The sequence below is a fragment of the Apodemus sylvaticus genome, chromosome 19, assembly GCF_947179515.1.
Source record: "Apodemus sylvaticus chromosome 19, mApoSyl1.1, whole genome shotgun sequence".
In the NCBI taxonomy this organism is placed as follows: domain Eukaryota; kingdom Metazoa; phylum Chordata; class Mammalia; order Rodentia; family Muridae; genus Apodemus; species Apodemus sylvaticus.
Window position 1 is genome coordinate 9,856,473 of NC_067490.1, and position 23,268 is coordinate 9,879,740.

The 23,268-nt window shown below is 49.4% G+C and overlaps 5 protein-coding genes across 6 annotated transcripts in view; 2 read left to right on the forward strand and 3 right to left on the reverse strand.

Moving 5' to 3' along the window:
- Window positions 1-23,268, reverse strand: part of Tspear (thrombospondin type laminin G domain and EAR repeats) — a 178,522-nt gene that overhangs the window by 126,381 nt on the left and 28,873 nt on the right. The gene's annotated exons all lie outside the window — the stretch shown is intronic.
- LOC127669656 (keratin-associated protein 10-12-like) lies at window positions 429-1,202 on the forward strand. 2 transcript variants are annotated; one of them, XM_052163809.1, is made up of 2 exons: window positions 429-589; window positions 653-1,202. In XM_052163809.1, exons 1-2 carry the CDS (start codon window positions 429-431, stop codon window positions 1,200-1,202), a joined length of 711 nt encoding a protein of 236 aa, XP_052019769.1. The 2 variants fall into 2 exon arrangements, with proteins under 2 accessions (XP_052019769.1, XP_052019770.1); XM_052163810.1 differs by having other exon boundaries at window positions 429-579; window positions 682-1,202.
- LOC127669677 (keratin-associated protein 12-1-like) lies at window positions 6,451-6,765 on the forward strand. Its single transcript, XM_052163844.1, has one exon. It carries the CDS (start codon window positions 6,451-6,453, stop codon window positions 6,763-6,765), a length of 315 nt encoding a protein of 104 aa, XP_052019804.1.
- On the reverse strand, window positions 13,777-14,109 carry LOC127669672 (keratin-associated protein 12-1-like). The gene is made up of 2 exons (XM_052163840.1): window positions 14,033-14,109; window positions 13,777-14,002 (listed from the first exon to the last, which is right to left on the reverse strand). Exons 1-2 carry the CDS (start codon window positions 14,107-14,109, stop codon window positions 13,777-13,779), a joined length of 303 nt encoding a protein of 100 aa, XP_052019800.1.
- Window positions 18,413-18,745, reverse strand: LOC127669673 (keratin-associated protein 12-1-like). Its single transcript, XM_052163841.1, has one exon. It carries the CDS (start codon window positions 18,743-18,745, stop codon window positions 18,413-18,415), a length of 333 nt encoding a protein of 110 aa, XP_052019801.1.

The following is a 23,268-nucleotide window of genomic DNA, read 5'->3' on the forward strand; positions in this document are numbered from 1 at the left end:
TTGGAGAAAGACAGAGTACCCGCCCATATGCCTCTGGATGAGTTGTACGATGGAAGGCGTGGTTTTTTTCATTCTGCTTGTTTTAAAAATGTTTAAAACAACAATAATATTTAACAGTAACAGGTCCCAGCCACTCAAACACAGGATAACAAATACCCGTTGCCATGGAGCCCTGCTCACCTCTAAGACCTCACAGGGGAAGTGGCCTCAAATGTTTTCCAGACCTTCAGCACAGTCAAAACAAAACCAAACACAGGTTAGGCTTGCACACAGAGCTAATAAGGGAGGCTTCCAGCAAACAGGAAGGAAAGCCTGAGACGTTTCTCACCAGGACAACACAAGCTCAGAGAAGTATAAAAGCTAACAGCCAGACCCTCACACTCACACACCTACACACACCCTCACTGCTCCTACCACACCTGCCCACCATGGCTGCCTCCACCATGTCCATCTGCTCCAGTGACCTGAGTTACGACAGCCGGGTCTGCCTGCCGGGTTCCTGTGATTCTTGTACCGACTCTTCCTGGCAGGTAGACGACTGCCCAGAGAGCTGCTGTGAGCCCTGCTGCTGTGCCCCCAGTTGCTGCCAGTCCAGCTGCTGCCAACCCAGCTGCTGTGTTCCTTGCTGTGTCCCCAGCTGCTGCCAACCTAGCTGCTGCCAGTCCAGCTGCTGTGCCCCAGCCCCCTGCCTGACCCTCGTCTGCACCCCAGTGAGCTGTGTGTCCAGCCCCTGCTGCCAATCCTCCTGCTGCACACCATCATGCTGCCAGCAGTCTAGCTGCCAGCCAGCTTGCTGCACCTGCTCCCCCTGCCAGCAGTCCTGCTGTGTGACCCTTTGCTGCAAGCCTGTCTGCTGCACCCCCATCTGCTCTGGGTCATGCTGCCAGCAGTCTAGCTGCCAGTCCTCCTGCTGCCAGCCCTCTTGCTGTGTGCCTGTCTGCTGCAAGCCTGTGTGCTGCACCCCCATCTGCTCTGGCTCCTCCTCCTGCTGCCAGCACTCCTGCTGTGCTCCTGTGTGCTGCAAGCCTGTGTGCTGCAAGCCCTGCTCCAGTGTGTCCCTGCTGTGCCGCCCTGTGTGCAAACCTGCCTGCTGTGTGCCCACCTCCTCCTGCTGTGCCTCCTGCTGCCAGCCCAGCTGCTGTCGCCCAGCCTCTTGTGTGTCCCTGCTGTGCCGCCCTGCCTGCTCCAGACAGACCTGCTGAGGCCTCTCCTCAGGCCAGAAGGCCAGCTGCTGACAGGCTGGGTCTCTCAGCCTCTGCAGGCTACATCTTTGTTCCTAAGCAATTCTCCACTCTAAGGAGGCCCTGGAAGATGCCCAGGGTCACTAGAGTTGTCTCACTATGGATTGGGGGCTACACAGCTGCTGCCTGATGGGGTTTGAGGGGGCCACCCAGCCCCTCCCCCTACAGATTCCTCTGTGACACAGATAGCAGCCTCCTCATGACCATGCATCCACACCAGATGTGACAGGTCCACTGCTGTGTTCAATAAAGTATTTGTGTTCAGGAGCTGTGAGCTGCGTGCATTTTCTGGAGTCTTCTGGGTCTTCACACCCTGTCTGCCACAGCCCGAGGTGCTTTGCCCGGTGAAGCCAGATACAGAAAGATTCTCCAATGCCAAGTCAGGACACTGGGACAAAGCCTAAGGCAGCTATGTCTGTCTGAGAGTCTCTCAGCATGCTTGCAGACTGAGAATCCTGAGAGCACAAGCTGGGGTGGGGGTGGGGTGGGGATGGGGGTGGGGAAAGTGCTGGGGCTTCCAGAAATCAGGAGGCCATGAGAGAGGTTTCCACCCAGCCTGCCTCAGATCACCAGAGTGTGAGGATTAGTCCCTACTGTGACAACACTGGTCCCAAGTGTTTGAAGCCTGGCTGAGGAAGAACAAGGGAAAAAGACACCTTGTAAGCAGACCCCCCCCACAAAGGACACAAAGGACTGGGTTCCCAGTGGACCACCAATACCAGAGAGTCAAAGGAGTACCATTAGACCAGCCAGGAAAGCTGGTGTTCTTAGCCCTCAGCTGAATCTGACTGAATGAGGGGGAACCAGAAGACAGAGGAGCAGGACACACGGACAGATGGGAGCAGGGACACCTCCACAGGACTGACGAGGTCCATCCTACCCCAACTGAATGCCCCATGGGAAGAGTTGAGCAGGACCCTGAGGAGAGGATCACTGAACACAGTAGGACCATTTGAAGCTGCACACAGTAGGACCATTTGAAGCTGCACACAGTAAGACCATTTGAAGCTGCACACAGTAGGACCATTTGAAGCTGCACACAGTAGGACCATTTGAAGCTGCACCGTCCCTGCTTGCTGGGATTATTCACACATCCTGTATCCTGTCACTGGAAGAGAACAGCCATCCCCCAGGGACAGGGAGGAAGGTCTTCCAGCTACCCTGCTCAGCTTTCTGGTGCATGGCAAAGCACCTGAGAGAAACAGTGTAGCAGAGAGAGGTTTCTTCTATGATCTGTGACTGGGATCTGTCATTGCCTCAGGGTGTGCGCGGCAAGGCAAGTGAGTATGGCCAGTGAGAGAGGAAGGAGACAGGATCCATAGGCTAGTTCCCTTTCTAAAGGTTGTACCAGCTCCCAGTGACACCACAGGCTGGGAACCAGACCTTAAGCGCACAGTCCTTGGGGACATGCCAATCCAAACTGTCACAGGGTCTCTTTAAAGGGGCTGGGCAAGAAAGCATCCTAAGGAGTTGCCCACCCCCCACTGGCTAATGTGGAGTATTCCCTCCTCACAGTGGCAGTACACTTGAGGAGACTGTAAATGGGGCCTAGTTGGGTGTGGGTGTGGGGGTAGGGGTAGGAGGGGATATGGTACTTATGAAGGCAACCCAGTTTGAGGGTTTTTATTTGTTTGTTTTGGGTTTTGTTTTGTTTGTTTGTTTGTTTGTTTGTGTTTCGAGACAAGGTTTCTCTGTGTAGTCTTGGCTGTCCTGGGACTCACTCTGTAGACCAGGTTGGCCTTGAACTCAGAAATCCACCTGCCTCTGCCTCCCAAGTGCTGGGATTACAGGCGTGAGCCATCACTGCCCGGCTCCCAGTCTGAGTTCTATGGAAGACTTTTCTATGAGAACTTGGAGTCCTATGTCCACCTGGAGCTATCCAGGGAAGTGATTTCCAAGGCGCTTCCACCAAGCCATGGAGCTGTGGAACCAGGAGCCAGGCAGCCACACCAGCTGGCAGCAGCCTTGGTTCTGCAGATGTTTGGAATATGAAAGTTCTGGTGGTCACACCTTCATCCCAGCACTCAGGAGGCGGAGTTTGAGGCCAACCAGAGCTACAGGGTCAGACACAGGCAGCTACACTGTTTCAGTGTCACGGAGGCATCCACCCAGATTTCGGGGCGGGATGGGGATAGCCTTGGAGGCCAGGGAATGTGCTAAAATCTGGGTCCCTCCAGGCAGCCCCCCCCCCCGCCCCCGAAAAGTTCATGTGTGAAGCTGTGAGAGGAAAACCAAGGGGAAAAGGAGCCGCCCCAGGTAGCTGGAGATGCCAGGAACTGGAAACCCCAGTCAAGGACCAGTCACAGCCCATGTGGGCTACAAACATCAAGGCTACAGAACCAGTGTCACCCAAGCCCTCGGAGCTTACATCACAGCATGGCCTAGATGCCTGACAGGGCTTCAGGGGTCGGTGTTGCCCTGCTGGGTTTCAATCTCACTTCAGTCCGGCTTTCCTTGCCAACCCCTTGCTCATCCCTTTGGAAGAAGACTACTGACTCCACCGCACATCAGAAGCACATAACTCGTTTTTAATTTTTACAGGAGCTATCGATGCCACCTTAGTCTAACCTCACGGAGGCTTTTGAACAAGGTTGGAACTGTGAAGCTGTGGGGGTTTGAAAACATTTGAGTCATGAGATGCCTGGTACAAGTTTGAAATATCACTCCTAGGTTCCTGCACCCATAGCTCAGACCCCCTTCCCCCTCCCCCCACCCCCTCCCCAACTCCAAACCCCTACCCCCACCCCCACCCCACCCCCACCCCGGGCAGCATGCTAATCAGAGAGGTGATGGAACCTGCAGGGGGAGGGGCTAGCTGGAAGAAATATGTCACTGGGGTGAGGGAGTGTGGCTTTAAAGCTTCCATAGCATTGCATGGAGGTGGTGGAGGCAGAGGCAGATGGATCTCTGTGAGTTCAAGACCAGCCTGGTCTACAGAGTGAGCTCCAGGACAGCCAGAGTTACACAGAGAAACCCTGTCTCACAAAGCAAAACAAAACAAAACAATCTTCTATTCCATCCCTGGCCTTCCTCTCCCTGTCCCTCTCCCTGTCCCTCTCCCTGTCCCTGTCCCTCTCCCTTTCCCTCCTTCCCTCCCTCCCTCTCTCCTCCCCCCTTTCTCCTCTCTCTCTCTCTCTCTCTCTCTCTCTCTCTCTCTCTCTCTCTCTCTCTCTCTCTCTCTCTGTGTCTCTTTCTGATTACAGTCTATCTGGAGGTAAATGGCTTTATCCTCTACCGTGATAATCTCCCAAGCTCTGGTCCCAAATTGGCTGAGCCAAAACCTTTGCAACCATAAACTAAAACAAATCTTTTCTCCAGAAAGTTGATTCTGTCTTCACTCATGGAAGAAGGAGAGGCAAACTGAGAAGAGAGGGGACCTGCGAGCCTGCTGTCATTGTTACTGGACTGGGGTTATTCAGCACTTGCAAAGTCATTCTCTGTGACCAGCAGAGTGTCCCTGGGGTGTCAGGTAGGTGTCTGTAGGGTGAGGGAGTGACATGGAGTTTCACTGCTGGGCTCTACTGGGCAGGAGCCCCAAGGAGATGACAACACACACCAGGGACCTTTCAGCAGGATGTTGGATGAGCAGGAGCCAGGGAGGGCATTGCTCCACCATTCACACGAATATAACGCACACACCCACAGAGTCTATAGTGAAAGTTCCTTGATGAGTGTAATGGTTTGTATATGCTTAGCCCAGGGAGTGGCACTATTAGGAGGTATGGCCTTGTAAGTGTGTCATTGTGGGTGTGGGTTTTAAGACCCTCATCCTAGCTGCCTGGAAGTCAGTCTTCTCCTGTTTGTCTTTGGAACAAGACGTAGAACTCTCAGCTCCTCCTGCACCATGCCTGCCTGGATGCTACCATGTTCCCGCCTTGATGATAATGGACTGAACCTCTGAACCTGTAAGCCAGCCCCAATTAAATGTTGTCCTTATAAGAGTTGCCTTGGTCATGGTGTCTGTTGACAGTGGTAAAATCCTAACTAAGGCAGTGAGCGTCTGCCACAGGTGAGCTACACTGGTTCTGCCCTGTTCATTCATTTTCTTGTTTCCCAGACTTCCCGATTCCCAGTGTAGGGTTACACAGGGCTTAGGAGACAGCAACAGCTTTCATAGTCCTGGGGTTGTGGAGATACAGAACAAGGAACCATGGCAGAAAGTCACTCATTTACACTGTTATAAAGTTTTCTGGGCTTTCTGAAACCACACAGTTGTATTTACTGAAGGAACAAAGGAACCCCTGTGGCAGTCACTACACAATAGACTTGTTATTTTTGTTATACAGTGTTATACATGGTTGCTATAGTGATTAGTATAGTCAGTAGACAAAATCTAGAATCTTGAAAAGCCTCTGGGCATGCCTGTGAAGGATTGTCTCAATTACATTCATTAAGGTGGGAAGAGCAGTCCACAGTAGGAGGTGCCATTCCCTGGGCAATATAAGTGGGAAAAAAATGCTGGGTGGCAACAGCATTCATCCTCTCTGTTTTTTCCCAGACTGGCTGCATCAAGCTCCTGCTCACTTGACTTCCCCACCATGGTACCTTGAACTGAAAGCCAAAATAAATTCTTCCTCCTTTAAATTGTGTTGGTCAAATGTTTTATCACAACAGAAGAGAAACTATAGCAGCTAGCTAATTTTATGTTAAGGGATGACAGCAAATGTTTTGAACGCAACAGCTGTCAACACATATGCACACAGGCATGTTGTTGTCAATAAAACTTTATTTACAAAGATAGAAAGTATGACAAACTTGGGCCATAGGTCCTAGTTTCCCAGTCTCTGTGTTAAAATTTCACATTTTTCAATGGAGAGTCAAAATAAATAATAATGATGAAATGCAGTATCACCTCAAGGCCTTCATTGATAGAGCAAAATGAGAAGAACAGGATCCTACACTCAATCCAGCCAGTGTCCCTATGGGTTAAATGATGGCCTGAGAAACAGCAGCATAAAATACATTTAAGTCAAACCAGTATATCCTGTTTATGTTAAGTTGGCCTCAAGTCAACGTTGTTTCTGAAGACTATAACTCAGGAAGATGCATCCCAGAATAATAAGTCACTGAGGATCAAGTGATAGAAACACCACAGGGAAGACCAGCTACATTCTGGGTAGTTGGAACAATAGGGCTGGGTATAAAAGGCACACCAGAAAGGAATGTCAGGCATTCCCACCCTCTTACAGACCAGCCAGGATCTGCCATCATGTGCCACACTAGTTGTTCCTCAGGCTGCCAGCCAGCCTGCTGTGTGTCCAGCCCCTGCCAGTCAGCCTGTGTGCCCTTGAGCTGCAGGCCTTCCATATGTGTTCCTGTGAGATGCCAGGTGACCTGCTGTGTACCTGTGAGCTGCAGGCCTATTGTGTGCATGGCTCCCTCCTGCCAGTCCTCTGTGTGTGTGCCCGTGAGCTGCCGGCCTGTCTGTGTGACTTCCTCCTGCCAGTCATCTGGATGCTGCCAGCCCTCCTGCCCCACCCTGGTCTGCAGGCCTGTGACCTGTAGTACCCCCTCCTGCTGCTGACCAGTGTCTCCAAACCAGCAGCCTCTGTGAGGCAGGTGGGAAGCATGTCCAACCCACTATGGAATGATGGAGATTCAATATAGAAGAGTAATCCAGTTTCTCCTTGCCCCTGTCCAATGTCCAACTCCCAGTGATGTTTTGACTCTTATTCACATTCATTCTCTCTCTCTCTCTCTCTCTCTCTCTCTCTCTCTCTCTCTCTCTCTCCCCTCCCCCCTTTGAGCCAAATAAATTGCTTCCCATACAGCTTGTGCTCTCTTTTATCCCACATTTTCTTCAAGGTAGAGACTGAGACAAGTTCTCACTCTGCAGCCTTGGCTGGGCTAGAGTTCTCTATGGACATCTTGAACTCACAAACGTTTGCTTGCCTCTGTCTCCCAAGTGCCTATATACTCTTTTAAAATAAAATATTAACTTTTATGTGTATAAGTGTTCTGCTTACATGTATGTCTGTGTACCACATAAACCCAGTAGAGGGTGCCTGATCCCTTGGAATTGGAGTTATGGAGGTTGTAAGCCACCATGTGGGTGCTGGGAATCCAGCCTGGGTCCTCTGAAAGAGCAGCTGGTTCTCTTAACTGTTGAGCCATCTTTCTAGTCCCTCCATATGCTTATGATGTTCTTTCCTTGAAAGGAATACTGCCACTCCTCAGAGAGCCTTTTTCTCTGCTGCACAAGGCACCATGACCTTGGTATGAGGAGTGAGCTGAAGCAGTTGCCCCACTTCCTGAGACTTACATTGGAAAAAAAAAAACAGAAGAAAGTTGAATCATCCTGTGGGTTGGGGTGGAAAACAGTCCTGGACCCCAAACCCCATAAACAACCTTAAAGTATAGTCACAGCAGGCAGCGCAGGGGATTTCTACCTCAAACTCACAACAGCACTGGAGAACCAGGAGACTTTGCTGGCCCAGCATGATCAGAAAGTGTGAAAAGGTCCATTGGTTATGAAACCCAGAGGGCCTCACTGGAATCCCAGTGAGCAAGTCAGCCTCCCCAGCAAGATGAGAATCAGGAACAGAGTGAGTGACCAGGTATCTGGTACAGGACACCTGGAAACTAGTGTGGTGTCCTGTACCACTGAGCTCCCCAGCACCCAAACCCAAGTCACTGGGGCGGGATCACAGAAACCTGAATTTTTGTTACAAAGAAGGTAAACATTGTAACAGCCACCCACATAGGGAGGATTACAAAAGCTGCTGAGGGAGATGAGATTCTCTGTTATTTTTAGCACAGTTCAATCCAATCAGAGTATAAGGCATCCAAAAGAGAGCAAGGAAAACCCAATCATCCCAATCCATTGTCAAAAAAACAGAGCAAACCAAACATCAGATTTAAAACCAACATGGGTGTACAACTCTAAAATATCTCCCATCAGTGTGTTAAAATGTTACTTGTGCGTGAACAGATGAGGACTTGAAACTAAGAGTCAAATGAATTACCAACAAAGCCATGATATGCAAGGAGAGATGAGCTCCTTCATAAATTCAAGGATACACTTGATGTAGTCAAAGGTGGGGTCACTGGAGGGGAAGACGGGTCAGATAGAAGTAGTCAAAATGTAAATACAAAGAGAAGCATAGTCAGGGCAGGAGACAGACAAAATGGCAAGGCACTCTGGGAAGGATCATCATCTGCAGGTGGAAGTGTGAAATTAGCATGCCCGGAAGGAGTGAGAACATTCTAAGAGACATCTGGCCTGTGGAAACAAGATGCCCAAGGAAACTGGAATTCCCTGGGAGTCCCTCGCTAGAAAATAAATGGCTAAGCCTGGGGCCAGACAAATGGGAACTTGTCTCCCAAGAAGGAAGCTCATACAAACAACCTATCATACCATCTCCTAAGACAGGCTGAAGCTGAGATAATGACAGTGTACGGCTATAGGCAGGACCACTTTGATCAGGTAATTATGTACACCACTTGTCTTCTATCTAAATCTTACCCTCATGTCAGGACCTGGGAGATGGACTGAGGAGAAGGAGCAGTCACGGGCTCTCTCTGTCCTTCTTTCCAGTGTGGCTACATTGAGTCAGTCTCCCTTTTCTGATTTTTATTATTACTTGTTTGTTCGTGGGCTCATGAGGATGGACAGCCACATCTGAATTATTGGGGCTACCAGGACTTAGGCTCTGACCTTTAATAACCCTGATATCAAGTAGTGTTACAAAGAGGAGAGGAGGGGAGGGGAGGGGAGGGGAAGGAAGGGGAGAGGAGGGGAGGGGAGGGGAGGGGAGAATGAGAAAGGAGAAGAGGACGGGGAGGGAGGTAGAAGAAGAGAGGAGATGGTGGGGAGGAGGAAGGGGGCACAGGAGGGGAGGAGAATAAAGGGATGGGAGGGGGAGGGGAGAGGAAGAAGAGTAGAGGAGCTAGGCAGAGAGGACCAAAGAGGAGACAAGGAACTGGACAGAAGAAATGGACAAAGAAATAACATCTAAGAAAGGTTCCACAAAAATAATAATACACAAAACACAGAGAACTCCTTTTATGTGACTTCTTGGGAGATGTGTCTACCTGTCCTTAGGCAGAACCCTGATGACAAACGAAATTATCTTGCCCAGGCCAGCTTGGTGAAGCAGTGGGTTTCCTGAGGTTACCTGCAGGAGCAGGAGCAACCAATGGGCAGCTACACTACAGAGGACTCTTCCTCTTAGTAAGAGTTAGCTGCTTACATAGCCTTGGAGAGGAAGGGAGTCTCATGCACCATCCTGTGGGGCTTCCACTGTCCCAATCTTGAAAAGGACTCATGCAGGTAATTACAGCTGCTCTGGTCCCAAGATGGCAACTGCTGTGTCATCCTTAGAGGACAGCACACCACAACACCCCAAAATAGACTGCATCTTCCTCAAACCAAACCAAACCAAAACACAGCTAGATACACCTTGTTTAATATGTGACTGTCAAAACCAAAGTGACGGGGAAGCCGTGGACACAAAAATTAAACTGCATGCTACAAACACAGAAACAGAGACAAGGAACAAAGACAAGGATCACAGGCAAAGACATAAGATGAGAAACCCATGCTCTAACCACTGAAGGAGAAGCTGGCGCGCCATGTGAAACTGAAGGTGTCCTTCAAAAAGGGCATGATAGAGTCTGACACGTCACTGTCAGTCAACACACACCATCAGAAATGCCTTCAGGTGAAGGATTCTGCAAAGAGAGAAATGGAGGCACGTGAGGGAGTTGCAGAAAGGGCTCCGTGAAAGTTAAGAACACTCTGGAGAGGAGGGTGCTCACAGCAGTGAGTGGGCATGCTTGTCCCAAGAGGACATGGACAGAGTGGACAACAGCAGGAGCAGGCAGTGTGAGGAGAACTTCTGGGATCATGTACAGATCCCAGAATACAACCTGTGCTCCCACTTCCTTAAGGAAAGAGAAGGGGCCTCTGCCAGTGACAGAGACATCGACGGAAACACAACAGACATCTGTGGGCATGTTGAGAGGAAGAGCTCAGGAGCCGAAGGAACAGGGCTTCAGAAACTGACACCAGACGGGTCAAGTTAGGGCCCTAGACAAATCCTGAGGTAAGTGGAAGCCACCCGACCTTCTAGACAAGACAGAGAGCGTCAGCCCAGATCACACAAAGGCTCCAGCTGAACTCTTACAGCTCCTCAGAAGGAATGAATACTCCTGAAATTTTGACTCAAGGAAGAAATTGAAATTAGAAAAAAAGAAAATGGCCTCAATGTAAATGCCAATGGAAAGGATTTTTCAGGATGGGTAAGGGGCAGGCAGGATGGTTTATGAAAGAAAAGAGCTTGCCACTAAACCTGACAACCTGAGTTCAAGTTGGTTCTCATCTACCTACTCACATGGTAGATGAGAACCAACTCCTTTAAGTTGTCCTCTGACCTACATACATGTACACACACATATGCACATGTACACACACACACACAGATATACATACCCTCCAGCATGTACACATACATATGCACAGGTACAGACACATGCACACACACACACACACACCCCTAGTTTTTTAAAGGGCATGTAGAAAAACAGAGCAAAGGAAATCTGAAGTTAGTTCAAATACATCAGTAATTACAATAAACATAAATAGATTAAACTCTCCAGGTAAAAGACAGAGTTTTTTTTTTTTTTTAATGTATGTTTGCCTCAAATCTTTTATGCTAACATCAGGCTAATGTGTCTGTTTTGTAATAAACTTTCCTTGGCTCCTTGTCCACAGGTTGGCTTGCACTGCCTAGTGCTCTAACAGCAGAGATGAGTACCTGTGACAGAGCCCAGACAGAACACAGGACCTTAATATAGTTATTTAATGGGCGTTTTTGTGTTGGGAAAAATATCTTGTGCACTGGATAAAGGCTGTATTTCTGGAGTGGCAGAGATTTGAGTACAGACTGAACTTTGATACTGTTATTTTTATGAAGCATTGCCTGTCTCAGAGTTTCATAAACATCTTCTCCATCACCTTCTGATTGGTTTAATAGAGAGCTGAACAGCCTATAGCTAAACAGGAGAGGAAAGGCGAGACATCTGTCCAGGTAGAGACAGGAACTCTGGGAAAGAGTCAGAGCTGGGAGATTTGCCAGCCAGACAGGGAGGAAGGAACAGCCACATGCAGGATGCAGTTTAGAATAAATGGGTTAATTAGATTATATGAGCTAATTGGGAAATAGCCCAAGCGAGGGCATGAGCTACATAAATAAAGATAAGTCTCGATGTCATTACTTGGGCAGCTGGCAGGTCAGAAACAGCCTATTTAAATAAATGAATCTTCCTTTCCCTTTCATTAAACTGCTTTCCCTGACCCGCTCCCCCGTTGGTGACATCTCGCTGGCTCCTCTCACATTCCGGGGTGCCCTGGCTAGGCTGGTCATCCCTCTACTAATATCCCCGTCTTTATAGAGCCTCGGTCATTTAGGAACCCTGACACGATCCAGGAGAAGCCCCGTGTCATGTGCGTGCACGCATGCGCCTCAGTGTTGTGTCTCTCTGAGGGCAGAACGTGAGCTGTCTGGATGACGAGCTGGGTACACTGGGGGAAATAAAGCCCTTGGGATGAGGGCTGGGTGGGAGAAGGGACTCAGCAGAAACACAGCCTCAGAGGCACCATATACACGCCACAGCCTCCATATTTCTGGGACAGGGCTCAGGAAACCCCAGGTCAGGGTTGGCACCGCTGGGAAGATAAGGCACAGGAGCAACATGCTCACAACAGGGTCACTGCACAGACCACCGAGGGCCACCACATTAGTGACATTCGCAGACCCCATCCTAATGGGACAGTAAGGTGTTTAAAAGTGAAGGGGGAGGCAGAGGAGTGCTCATCCACCAAGTCTTCACAGTCTCGATCCAGGCTCCTCTACTTCGTGTTTAATATTTAATAAAATAAAGCTTGTGGAGGGCTGGAGAGATGGCTCAGTGGTTAAGAGCACTGACTGCTCTTTGGAAGGTCCCGAGTTCAAATCCCAGCAACCACATGGTGCTCACAACCATCCATAATGAGATCCAGTGCCCTCTTCTGGTGTGTCTGAAGACAGCCCATATAAATAACAAATAAATACATCCTTTTTTTAAAAAAAAAGAAAGAAAGAAACCAAAACTCTCACTACAGATACCAGTGTGCAGATACCAATGTGTGTGAGTGTATACGGTATGTGGACTCAGAGACACTGTCCTCAAGTATGAGGACAATCTATCTGTGAGTGCTCACATGTGTTATAGAAGTGTATGTGTGTAAAAAAGAGGTTGTGAGTGGGCATAAATATAGCTGCCCCCCCCTGTGTGTGTGTGTGTGTGTGTATGTGTGTGTGTGTATGCATGAGGCTATGGGGTATTCAGTTCACATGTATCACATGTGTGTTGACGGGATGGGTGCGTGTGTTGGAGGGATGGTACGTGTAACTGTGTGTAAACCTTCGGGACAGTGAGACCCTAAAATCCGTCCCAGCTCTGGCTGGGTTTTATAAAGCCCCAATTTAAACCACACACTGGTCACAGACCATCTTGGGTGTTCATTCCTAGACTATTTTTTTCCTATTGCTTCTCATCACCAGCCTGCAACATAATAGAAACAGCTATGCAATCCAGGGCAGGCAGCAGTGAGAGATGTGGGAGGGACAGGGCAGGACAGAGCCACAGGCACAGCAGACAGACCCTGCCAGCCAAAGGCATGCCCGCGTCTGGGGCCTGTCCGTAACTTCCCACCACACTCTATATGAGAACACTATTAAGGGTGCACACGGGAAATTGTCACCAGCGCTACACAGAGGAAATAACCCTCAGTTTAGACTCCATTGACAAAGACTTGGCCTCCAAAGTACGTGTCTGAGGCACACGGAGCACAGCCTCAACTCTCTTCATTGGCAGAAGAGTGATGATCACATGACCACAGCAGCCATTGCCCCAGGAAGTCAGCAGAATATAAGGATGCTCTCTAACTTCTAAATTGCAAATGATTTGTGTTTGCTACATTATGTTTGATCACCTGTCAGTTAACGATGCGCACATGTGAACCTCTGGAGGGAAGGTGTTGCAGGGCCATTCATGTTGCGTAACTAAGATTCAGCTGAGCACCCACTACTGAATGCTGACTGAGACAGGAGGATGGCACCACGAGAGACAGTGAGTTTGTGGCAGGGGCTGCATCCTCTAGGACCACAGCAGGGACCTGCCTACTTCACCAGACCATGTCCTCCCCCCATCTCCATCTCCTCGGGCATGTAAGGCTGGATCACAGAAAGCACTGGTCCCACGTCCCTTCTGATCACCAAGAGAGACGGGAAGCAGGACAGACATGTGTGGCTGACTGGAAAAGCTGCTTTATTTAGCACAAGGGTTATTTAGAGAAGAACCCTTCATCCTGAACATTCTTCAAAGAAGGCCAAGGTACGGGATCTGGGTCATTCTTTTGCATTCTCTCCCCAGTTCTCGGGTGCAGTGGGCATGTCTTGCATCTGCCTCGTGCTGAATCCATGGTCAAGAATGGGATTGAATTGGACAAAGTATCCATCCTCAGTGGAGGCAGCTGGTTTGGAGACACTGGTCAGCAGCAGGAAGGGGTGCTACAGGTCACAGGCCTGCAGACCAGGGTGGGGCAGGACGGCTGGCAGCATCCAGATGACTGGCAGGAGGAGGTCACACAGACAGGCCGGCAGCTCACGGGCACACACACAGAGGACTGGCAGGAGGGGGTGGCGCACACAGTAGGCCTGCAGCTCACAGGCACACAGTAAGCCACCTGGTACCTCACGGGAATGCACATAGCCGGCCTGCAGCAGGATGGCTGGCAGGGGCTGGACACACAGCAGGATGGCTGGCAGGGGCTGGACACACAGCAGGATGGCTGGCAGCCCATGGAGCAGCTGGCATGGCACATGGTGGAGACTGGCTGGTCTGGAGGAGGTTAAGGATGTCTGGGACTCCTTTCTGGGGCAGCCTTTATACCTGGCACAGTGACTCAACCACCCAGAATGCCGCTGGGTTTCTTGTTTGCGTCCTATCCTGTCTCCAGTGCTAGTTTAGCTGTTGTCTATGTTTCTGGTTTTGTTTGCCCACAGCTCCAGGGGTAATTACATCTCCTCCAGGTTCCTGGAGAAGGTACTAGGGCAAAAACAGTAAACACCAAATCCTGAAACTCAAAATCGGGCATCTGGGGCTCGTGATGGACACATCTGGGCTCCTTGTCACAACAAGTGACAGGTTATTTCTCCACCATTGGTGAAATGAACCAACTTAAGCCAGATTAGATTATATTAAAGACAGGGTTATGGGGAAGCTACTGTGGAGTGGGCAAGTTCACCAGCCCCAAGGACCAAAGCCAGGGAAGACACTATGGGAAACGTATGGGGGGGGGCTAAGGGAGGGAGGGAGAAAGAGAGAAGGGAGCTTTCGTGCCGAGAGCTTGCATGCAGACAGAGAAGAAATCAGAAACACCAAAATATTTGAATTATATAGGGAGGAGCCTGTGGGAGAAGGGCAGTCAAGCCCCCAGGCTGCAAAGCTCAGGGTTGGGGGCAGGGTGTGCCAGGTAGAGACTGAGGGATGCTGGGAGGATGTGGAAGCCAGGTCTGCTTTGGTCTGTAAAATATGGACCTCAGTCCCTTGCCCGGGGTCTGAAACCAAACCAAGTACAGTGGATCTTTCTTTCTTCCTCAGTTAAACTCCTCTGGATACCTTCAGAGATACACCCAGAGATGTGTCCCTCAGAAGGTTCTAAGTCTGGTGAAGGTGACAATGAAGATTGTCATCACAATGTGTCCAAAGTGTCAGACTTCAGGCTTCTTCTGTGTGTCTGAGTGTGTTGTGTCTATACATGCCTATATTGCCACGTGTGGCCAAATGCCACTCAGAAATGCCCCCCAGGAATGTGTCCCTTCTTCTGTCTCAGCCCCCCTGAGACCCAACCACCTTGTACCAACAAGCAGATCTGGACCGCGTGTCAGCCCACCTTGCTTCTCTGTGCTACCCCCTATTACCTTCTACCCAAATCAGGGCAGGGAGGCTTTCTACTGCCATTGAAGTCCATGTGTACCTCTGATGGGACAGCCCGTGTGGCTGCCACCTGTAAGCAGGACTCCTACATGTCTCGTTGACACATGCCAGGATTCTCCAGGACAGTGAGCCTCAGGCCCATCACATACATGAACTGCCCTGCACCAGGCCTCTTGTCTCACGCTGATCTTCAGGATCCTCGCCTGAGGCCTCACTACATTCTATTAATCCCTCCTACCCAATACTTCAAATACTGGACCCGTTTCTCTGGTCACCTCCAAAGCCTAAATGAGAGCTGTCCCTCCTGGTCAACACTCCATCATGATCCTGTTGAATTAGGAAGCGTCTCATCTCTTCCCGAACCTCCTGCATGGCTGGGCAGAGGCATCTCCCTAAGTCTTCTTTCTGTTGTATCATCCCTTGCTTGTGGCTTTATGGAAAATTGATTCTCCCCTCTAAAATGTCAGCTCTCACTTCTGTTGAGGTTTGGTCCGTTGCTATGTAATGTAATGCTTAATCCTGGCTCTGGGTGCCTCAGGGATGAGAGAATCTTCACATACGCAAGGTGGTACTGGAGAGATGGCTCAGTGGTTAAGAGCACTGACTGCCCTTCCAGAGGTCCTGAGTTCAAATCCCAGCAACCACATGGTGGCTCACAACCAACTGTAAGGAGATCTGACGCCCTCTTCTGGAGTGTCTGATGATAGCTACAGTGTATTTACATATAATAAATAAATAAATCTTTAAAAAACAAAAAACAACAACAAAACAAAGTGATGCTGTGTCACCTTGGTCCTTAATTTAAATCTATTGGTTGAATGAAGAAGAGGTAGGTAGGGTTGGGGGTCTGAGGAGGAGACCATGAGAGGAGAGGAGAGGATGGAGAGAGCAGATGCCGTGGGCTGGGTGAGTCATGAGGGCAGGGCCATGAGGGCTGGCCAATGGGAGTTAACAGCAGCCCAGATGAAAACATGGCCAATTATAATTCGGGGTTATTGATGGGGAAGCAGGTTATAATAGCTTAGAGGGTAGATACCTGCTCAGCTCCAGCGCATTAAGGGCTTATTAAAATTATAAAAGTTGTGTGTCTTCTATCTGGGAACTGAACGATCAAGGCGGGGTAGAAACCCCCAACCGAAATTAAATTTTTATTACAACACACCCCCATGCCTGTTTTCTCACATTCTGAACTCGCTTCCTAGGATTTACTCCTTGGGGAAGCCATAGAAGGAGCCTGGGACAAGCCTCGGGGCCCATGCCAGGGAGGGAAAGCTTGGAGGCTCATCTCCACTGTCAGCCTGGCTGAGTTTAGAATCACCTCAGCGATGGAGGCATCTCTCAAGGCACATCTGTGAGGTGGGTTCACGGAGGATGGACAGAGAAGGTGGATCCTACCTGAATGAAGCAGCACCCATCTCAGACTGAGAGCCTGGGAAAGTAAGCATTGACCAAGGAGGAAATCAATCAAGGGTCAGCATTACCATTTCTGATTGATTTCCAGCTCGGCTCTACTGGGAAGGACTAAACACCCTGAAACCGCGAGCCAGGATAAGCCCTTCCTCCTTTCATGTTGTCCTGTTGGGCTCCATGCCATGGCGACACAAAACTAATGCATGCAGAAAGTGTTAGGAGAAAGTGGGACGGCACTGTGGCTGATTCTGTCTGGGGGATTTTTAGGGCTTTGTCAACAGGCTTGTGGAAAGGATTTCAGAGTTCAGAGAGGTGAGTTATAGAAGCTCCAGAAAGATGTAAGCAGCGCTTTAAGGGGAGCCCTAGCGGGTTCTCAGAAGACAAGAATGCCAGTGGAAATTCAAACAGGAAGCCTGAGCCCATGAGGTTTCACACGAGAACAGGGATGCCTCCTGGAACTAGACTCGAAGTTATATGTATATATTATGGAAGAGAATAATGTATGTGGGGTTTTTTTTTCTGTGTCTAGAACCTCAGTGATATGGAGGAAAGAGGGGCTGGTTCCATGTCTGGCCTAGTTTTATTCAAAGCTCATATTTGCACCACACACTGGTCATAGATCATTTTGGCTGTTGAGTCATAAACCATTTTTTTTCCTGCTTGCTTCCCTTTACCACCCTGCAGCATAAAGAAAGTAGCTATAATCCAGGGCAGGCAGCACTGAGAGCTCTGGGAGGGACAGGGCAGAAAGGAGACACAGGCACAGCAGGCACCGGGTTCCTTGTCCATCCTTGGGCGCCTCCATGTGTGTTGCTTATAACAGTCTGCAGGAGACCAGACATGAGGATGCATATCAGAAATGGGAGATCTGTCACTAATGCTACACGGAGGAAATAACCTCCAGTTTAGACTCCATTGATGAAGACTTGGCCTCCAAAGTATGTGTCTGAGGCACACGGAGCACAGACTCAACTCTCATTGGTGGATGAGCAATGGTCACGTGACTGCAGCAGCCACTCCCCCGGGAAGTCAGCAGAGCATAAGGATGCTCTCTAGCTTCTAAGGTGCAAGTGTTGTGTGTTTGCTACCTTCTAGTTGCTCACCTGCCAATTAAAGATGGACATGTGTGAACCTCTGAAGGGAAGATGTTACAGGATCAAACAGGTTGTGTAACTAATATTCAAACATTTGAGAAGTGACCTATAGGGAAAAGTGACCAGGACCCAGCATTACAAGATGGCACCAGAGAGAAAAGATAACCATGGATAATCAGAATGTCTACAGTGGATGTGGCCATTGTACTGGAAAAGAAGAGCTGAGGGAGGGAAGAAGGTGCAGCTATGAAAGAGTAAATCCATGACATTGCTACAGGCCCCTGGGCACAAGAATGCCAGGGACGTGGAGACACCCACTTAATCATGCCATGTCCCCCACCCCACCTCATCTCCCAAGGATCCTAGAGAGCACTGCTTAACTTTACATCCTTCCTGTTACACAAGGAGCCAAGAAGGTAGGCATGGAACAGGACAGACATGTGCAGCTGAACTTAGAAAACTGGTTTATTTGGTACACAGGGTTGGAGAACGTCCCTGCAGCCAGGACATCCATAAGAGGTCAGCAGATATAGATCCTGCTTCTGGAGTCTGTTCTCCTCCACAGTTCAGGGTGGGACAGGTAGGATTCCCACCTGCTGCAAACTCTAAACCTGAGGACAAGTTGAACAGGTTGTGAGACTACAGGTGCATCCCATCTGGCAGGAGCTGATTTGGAGAGCCTGGTCAACAGCAAGAGGGGTTGCTACAGGTAACAGGCCTACAGACCAAGGTTGGGCAGGAGGGCTGGCAGCATCCAGATGACTGGCAGGAGGAGGTCACACATACTGGCCGGCAGCTCACGGGCACACACACAGAGGATTGGCAGGAGGGGGCCACACACACAGTGGGCCTACAGCTCACAGGCACACAGCAAGCCACCTGGTATCTCACAGGAATGCATATAGCAGGCCTGCAGCAAGCTGACTGGCAGGAGCTAGACACATAGCAGGATGGCTGGCAGGGACTGGACACACAGCAAGATGGCTGGCAGCCTGAAGAGCAGCTGGTGTGACACATGGTGGTAGAGGCTGGCTGGTCTAGAGGAGGGTGAGGATGTCTGAAGCTCCTTTCCAGGGTGGCTTTTATACCCAGCTCAGTGTTCCAGCTACCCAGAATGCATCTGGCCTTCCTTGTTTGCTTCCTCTGACCTCCCAGGTTAGCTTTGCTGTTGTCCGTGTTCCTGATTTTTGTTTGCCCTCAGCCTCATAGCTAATTATACCTGCTTCAGCTCCTGCTGAGTCTGGGTTTCCATCTCCACAGGGGCCATCTGGAGTCTACCAAGCTCCATCACTTCCTGTTTCCGCACATGAGATCCCAAAGTTCCAGGAATCCAGAAGTTTTCCCTGTTGGTGTCAGGATCTCAAGAACATAGGTGATGGCACAATCTGTACACCTGTTGCCAAGGCAACAGCAACCATATTCCCAGAATCTATTTGGTTCACCTCCTACCTTTACCTGTGACCATGTCACTATCCGTATATAAGAGGAAGATCCCCCTGTCCCCCCTCTTCTCCCTCTTCTCTTTCCGTTGCCACCTTGTTCTTTCTTCTCTCAATAAACTTCATGTGGAACTGTTTGGCCTGGTGTGGGCTTTTTGAAGTCGCCCGTGAGTAACCCTGCTCATTTGGCTCCTCGATGTTTGGAGCTGGTCTGTGGAAGGAATTTGCCGGGGTTTGGAGCTATGGATTATTAAAGCCTTAAAATGCTCTAAGAAAGGCTTAACCTGAACTAAACACTTTCCTTGTCTGCAACTTCCAACTGTCTTAGAACACAGACAAGAATGCCAGTAGAAACACAGAGAGAAGTTTGTGCTCAGGAGGTTTCCTGAAGGAACTCATGGGAGCAGGACTATAAATTCTTTATATGGCATTCTAGAAAAAGATTATGCACATTTTGTATGTGTCCAAAATATGGTACGAGTTTTAAATTTTTTGGGTGAAGAAAATTCACGACAGCAAAGCTTTCGTGCAATTGAGTGGCTATTGTTGGCTGGTTTTAATCAGATTTACAGTGGATATTGGAGAGAAAAAATAGAGCAGAAAGAAGGATTTGGCAAACATTCAGTCTAGTCAGAAAGAGAGCAAAAAAAAAAAAACTTGCCTATCTAAATGGAAAAAACAAAAACAAACACACTAACCACTTACACTGAGGTGATGACCAACTGACATTCTCTCCAGTCCTGGATACCAGGGTGAAATTTTGAAAGCTCACTTGGAAGATGTTCCACTGAGAAGAGGGAGCCTTGAGGCTGCCCTATCCATTCAGATTACAAATGGAAGTGTTTTTCATATGCTAAGTTCTCATATGTCTCTGCAGCCATGATTTACAGGGACTGGCTAATGTCCAACCTGGCATCACACCACAATGTTATACATATGATGCTAGTTTTTCAAGCACGTTGAATGCAAGAGCTCTCTGGTCATGGAGGCCTGTATCTATATTTTTAAGAAAAGCCTGAAGATCCAGGAAATGTATAGTAGGTTTAGAATATCCGTGAGGAGTCCCTGAGAGGGGACTGTGTACTCTAGGCTACAATGGAGACCCGACAGCATTAGAGGCATCAAGTACATGGGACAGTACAAGGAAAGCCACACACTAAAGTGGTACCACCTTTAATCTCAGAACTTGGGAGGCAGAGGCAGGCAGATCTCTGAGTCTGGGGACAGCCTGGTCTACAAAATGAGTTATAGGACAGCCAGGGCTATACAGAGAAATCCTGTCTTAAAAAACCTGAAAGGGGCTGGGCGGTGGTGCCGCATGCCTGTAATCCCAGCACTCTGAGTTCAAAGCCAGCCTGGTCTACAGAGTGAGTTCCAGGACAGCCAGGGCTACAAAGAGAAACTCTGTCTCAAAAAAACCAAATCCAAAAAACCAAAACCAACCAACCAAACAAACAAAAAACCCTGAGAGGGGGAGGGGGAGGGGGAGGGAGGAGTAAAAGGGGAGAGGGGAGAAGGAAAGGGAGTGGGAGAGAGAGCGAGAGGGGGAGAGTGGGAGAGAGAGGGAGAGGGAGAGAGAGGGAGAGGGGGAGAGAGGGAGAGAGAGGGAGAGAATAAACCAGGAGCTGGAGAGATGGTTCCGCAGTTAAGAGCACTGGCCTCTTCTGGAGTTCCTGAATTTAATTCTCAGCACCACATAGTGGTCACAACCATCTGTCATGGGATCTGATGCCTTCTTCTGAGATGCAGGCATATGTGCTGATAGAGCAATCGTATGCATAAAAAGGGAGGGTCATCTCAATAGAGAGTCATTAGGGACTCCAACCAGCCAGACCATGTGGATGAGGCAGCCCAAGGCCACGTGAGGTCCCATCAGGACACTGCCTACCATGGGTGTCCAGCGTTGGGCTGTATGTCAGCCCTGTGGACGTTGGGCTGTATGTCAGCCCTGTGGACGTTGGGCTGTATGTCAGCCCTGTGGAGCTCCGGTGGCTTTTCTCCTTTTTGTACCCTGTTTGTCCTTCTGACATGGAGTTGTGTACTCTAGCATTGAATGTTGTAAGCCATGTAACTTGATTTTGATGTTACAAGGACTCACAGCTAAGTGTTTACACCAAGGAAACCTGCTAGTGTTGCTTTTATAAACAGAAATGCTATGAAAGTGCTTTCCAAATGGCTATGTTTATGTCCACAGATGGATGCTGTTCTCAGCCTTGCACGGAGCAGTTTCTTTATGCAGTGCCAGACAAGTGACCTATGACAAAGTCATAGTCAAAGTGCTAAGAATAAGGGACCATTGATTGCTCCGCCCCAGATGGGACATCTATATTCTCTCTTCTCAAAAGCTCAGGGAACAACATGGGAGAGAAGATGGAGAGGAACGAATGTAAGAGCAGGAAGATGGAGACGAGTCTTCCGGACACTCCATCGCTGCTACACCCACAACCTCCAAGCCGCTGAGTAGTTACTGGACCAGGCCAAAGTCGCTATTCCAGCTCGGTTGGGGAGGAGCGTAGGAGGCCCCGCCCTCGACTCGGGAGCTCTTAGCTGTTACTGGCTGTTGGAGGAGGAGGAGTTATTTTCTTCAGGTAGGCAACCACTTACATAAGTTCCCCAAATCAGTAAGCCCTGCGCATGCTCAAGCAAGTCTGATTAAAATAAAAGCAGGACAGAGAAGACCACAGAAGACCCCTCACTTCTGCCTCACTGATCCCTAACCACCACGATATGACCTTCTCCACCCTGGCCCTCAGTCACAATGGAGTGAGCTCTCTAAACCTGTGAGCCAAAATAGCACCCCCATCTTTTAAGTTGTTTTGTTTTGATTTTATCAGTGCAAAAACGCAACTAACACCAAAGGGGTAAAGAGGCAGTCTGCACTCTGTGCCTTCCAGCGGAAAGGGGTGGTAATATACAAACCCGCCTCACCTCTGGCTCTGAACCCAGTTTCACCTATTTGAGAGATCGGAGCTCTTAAGGATATGTGTGTGTGGTGTGTGTGTGCGCGCGCGCGCGCGCGCATGTGTGTGTGTACGTGTGTGTATGTGTGTATGTGTGTGTATGTATGTGTGTGTGTGTGTGTGTATGTGTGTGTGTGTGTACATGTGTATGTGAGCCTGTGTGTGCTGAGAGTGTGCCTATTCAGGACAGTTCATTCATTGCTGACTGGTTTCTTTCTAGCTCAGATCCATCCGCAGCCTCCATTTTCAGTACACAGCAAGTCACAGGCAACCTTGGCTGTTGGGGTATAAAATCCTTTACAGCTCTCATTTCCTCTCATTTACAGATGTCAAGGGAGAGCCTGGAGCATGAGGTGGCCAGCAGCAAGAACTCTACAGAGACACTGGTCTAGGACAAGGCCTGACACCAAAGCAAAACCTGAGCCTGTCAGGCCTGCCCAGCTCAGGAACGTCTACAGAGAATGATCATGTGTCACTGTAAGATGCCAGAGATGAAGCAACCCATTAGAAATGCGAGGACTGTCACCAACACTGTGCAGAAGCCCCAAAAGGGGCTTGACCTTGAAAGCTCACACCTGAGAGACAGAAATGTGTTCATTGTTCATTCAAGGCACAGAGCTCTGTGCACACAACTGCAGAAGCTGCTGCCCTGAGCGCTGGTCTCACAGACGATGGGCTCAGCTTGTGTTGACTGTGTGTTAATTACACATAAGGGATCATCAGTCATGACAGAACAGGGACCCGGGGACCAGTGATGAGAAGGTGGGAGAGTAGCAATTGAATCTCAGATTCTGGCATTCAGCCCTATGGTGAGAAAAGTCACCATGACCCACAATATAAAACATCACCAGACAGGAAGAGCTGGCTGAGGCCATGAGTATCCTCCAGCCAGGAAGCTCTTGGGGCAGAGGTATTGAGAAGAGAAGGAGGGACCGACCATGAGAGAGGAGGAGCCTATGGAAGGGACCTGCTCCAGGGCCACGTGATGATCTGACCACACTTGATTCATTGGGCCATACCCTCCTTCTGTGCCCCACACCTAGAGGAATACTGTGACACTAGATCACAAGAAGCTTTGACCTTTTCTGGTATGGGAGCAGCCAAGAAAGACAAACATGGAACAGGACAGACATGTGGAGAT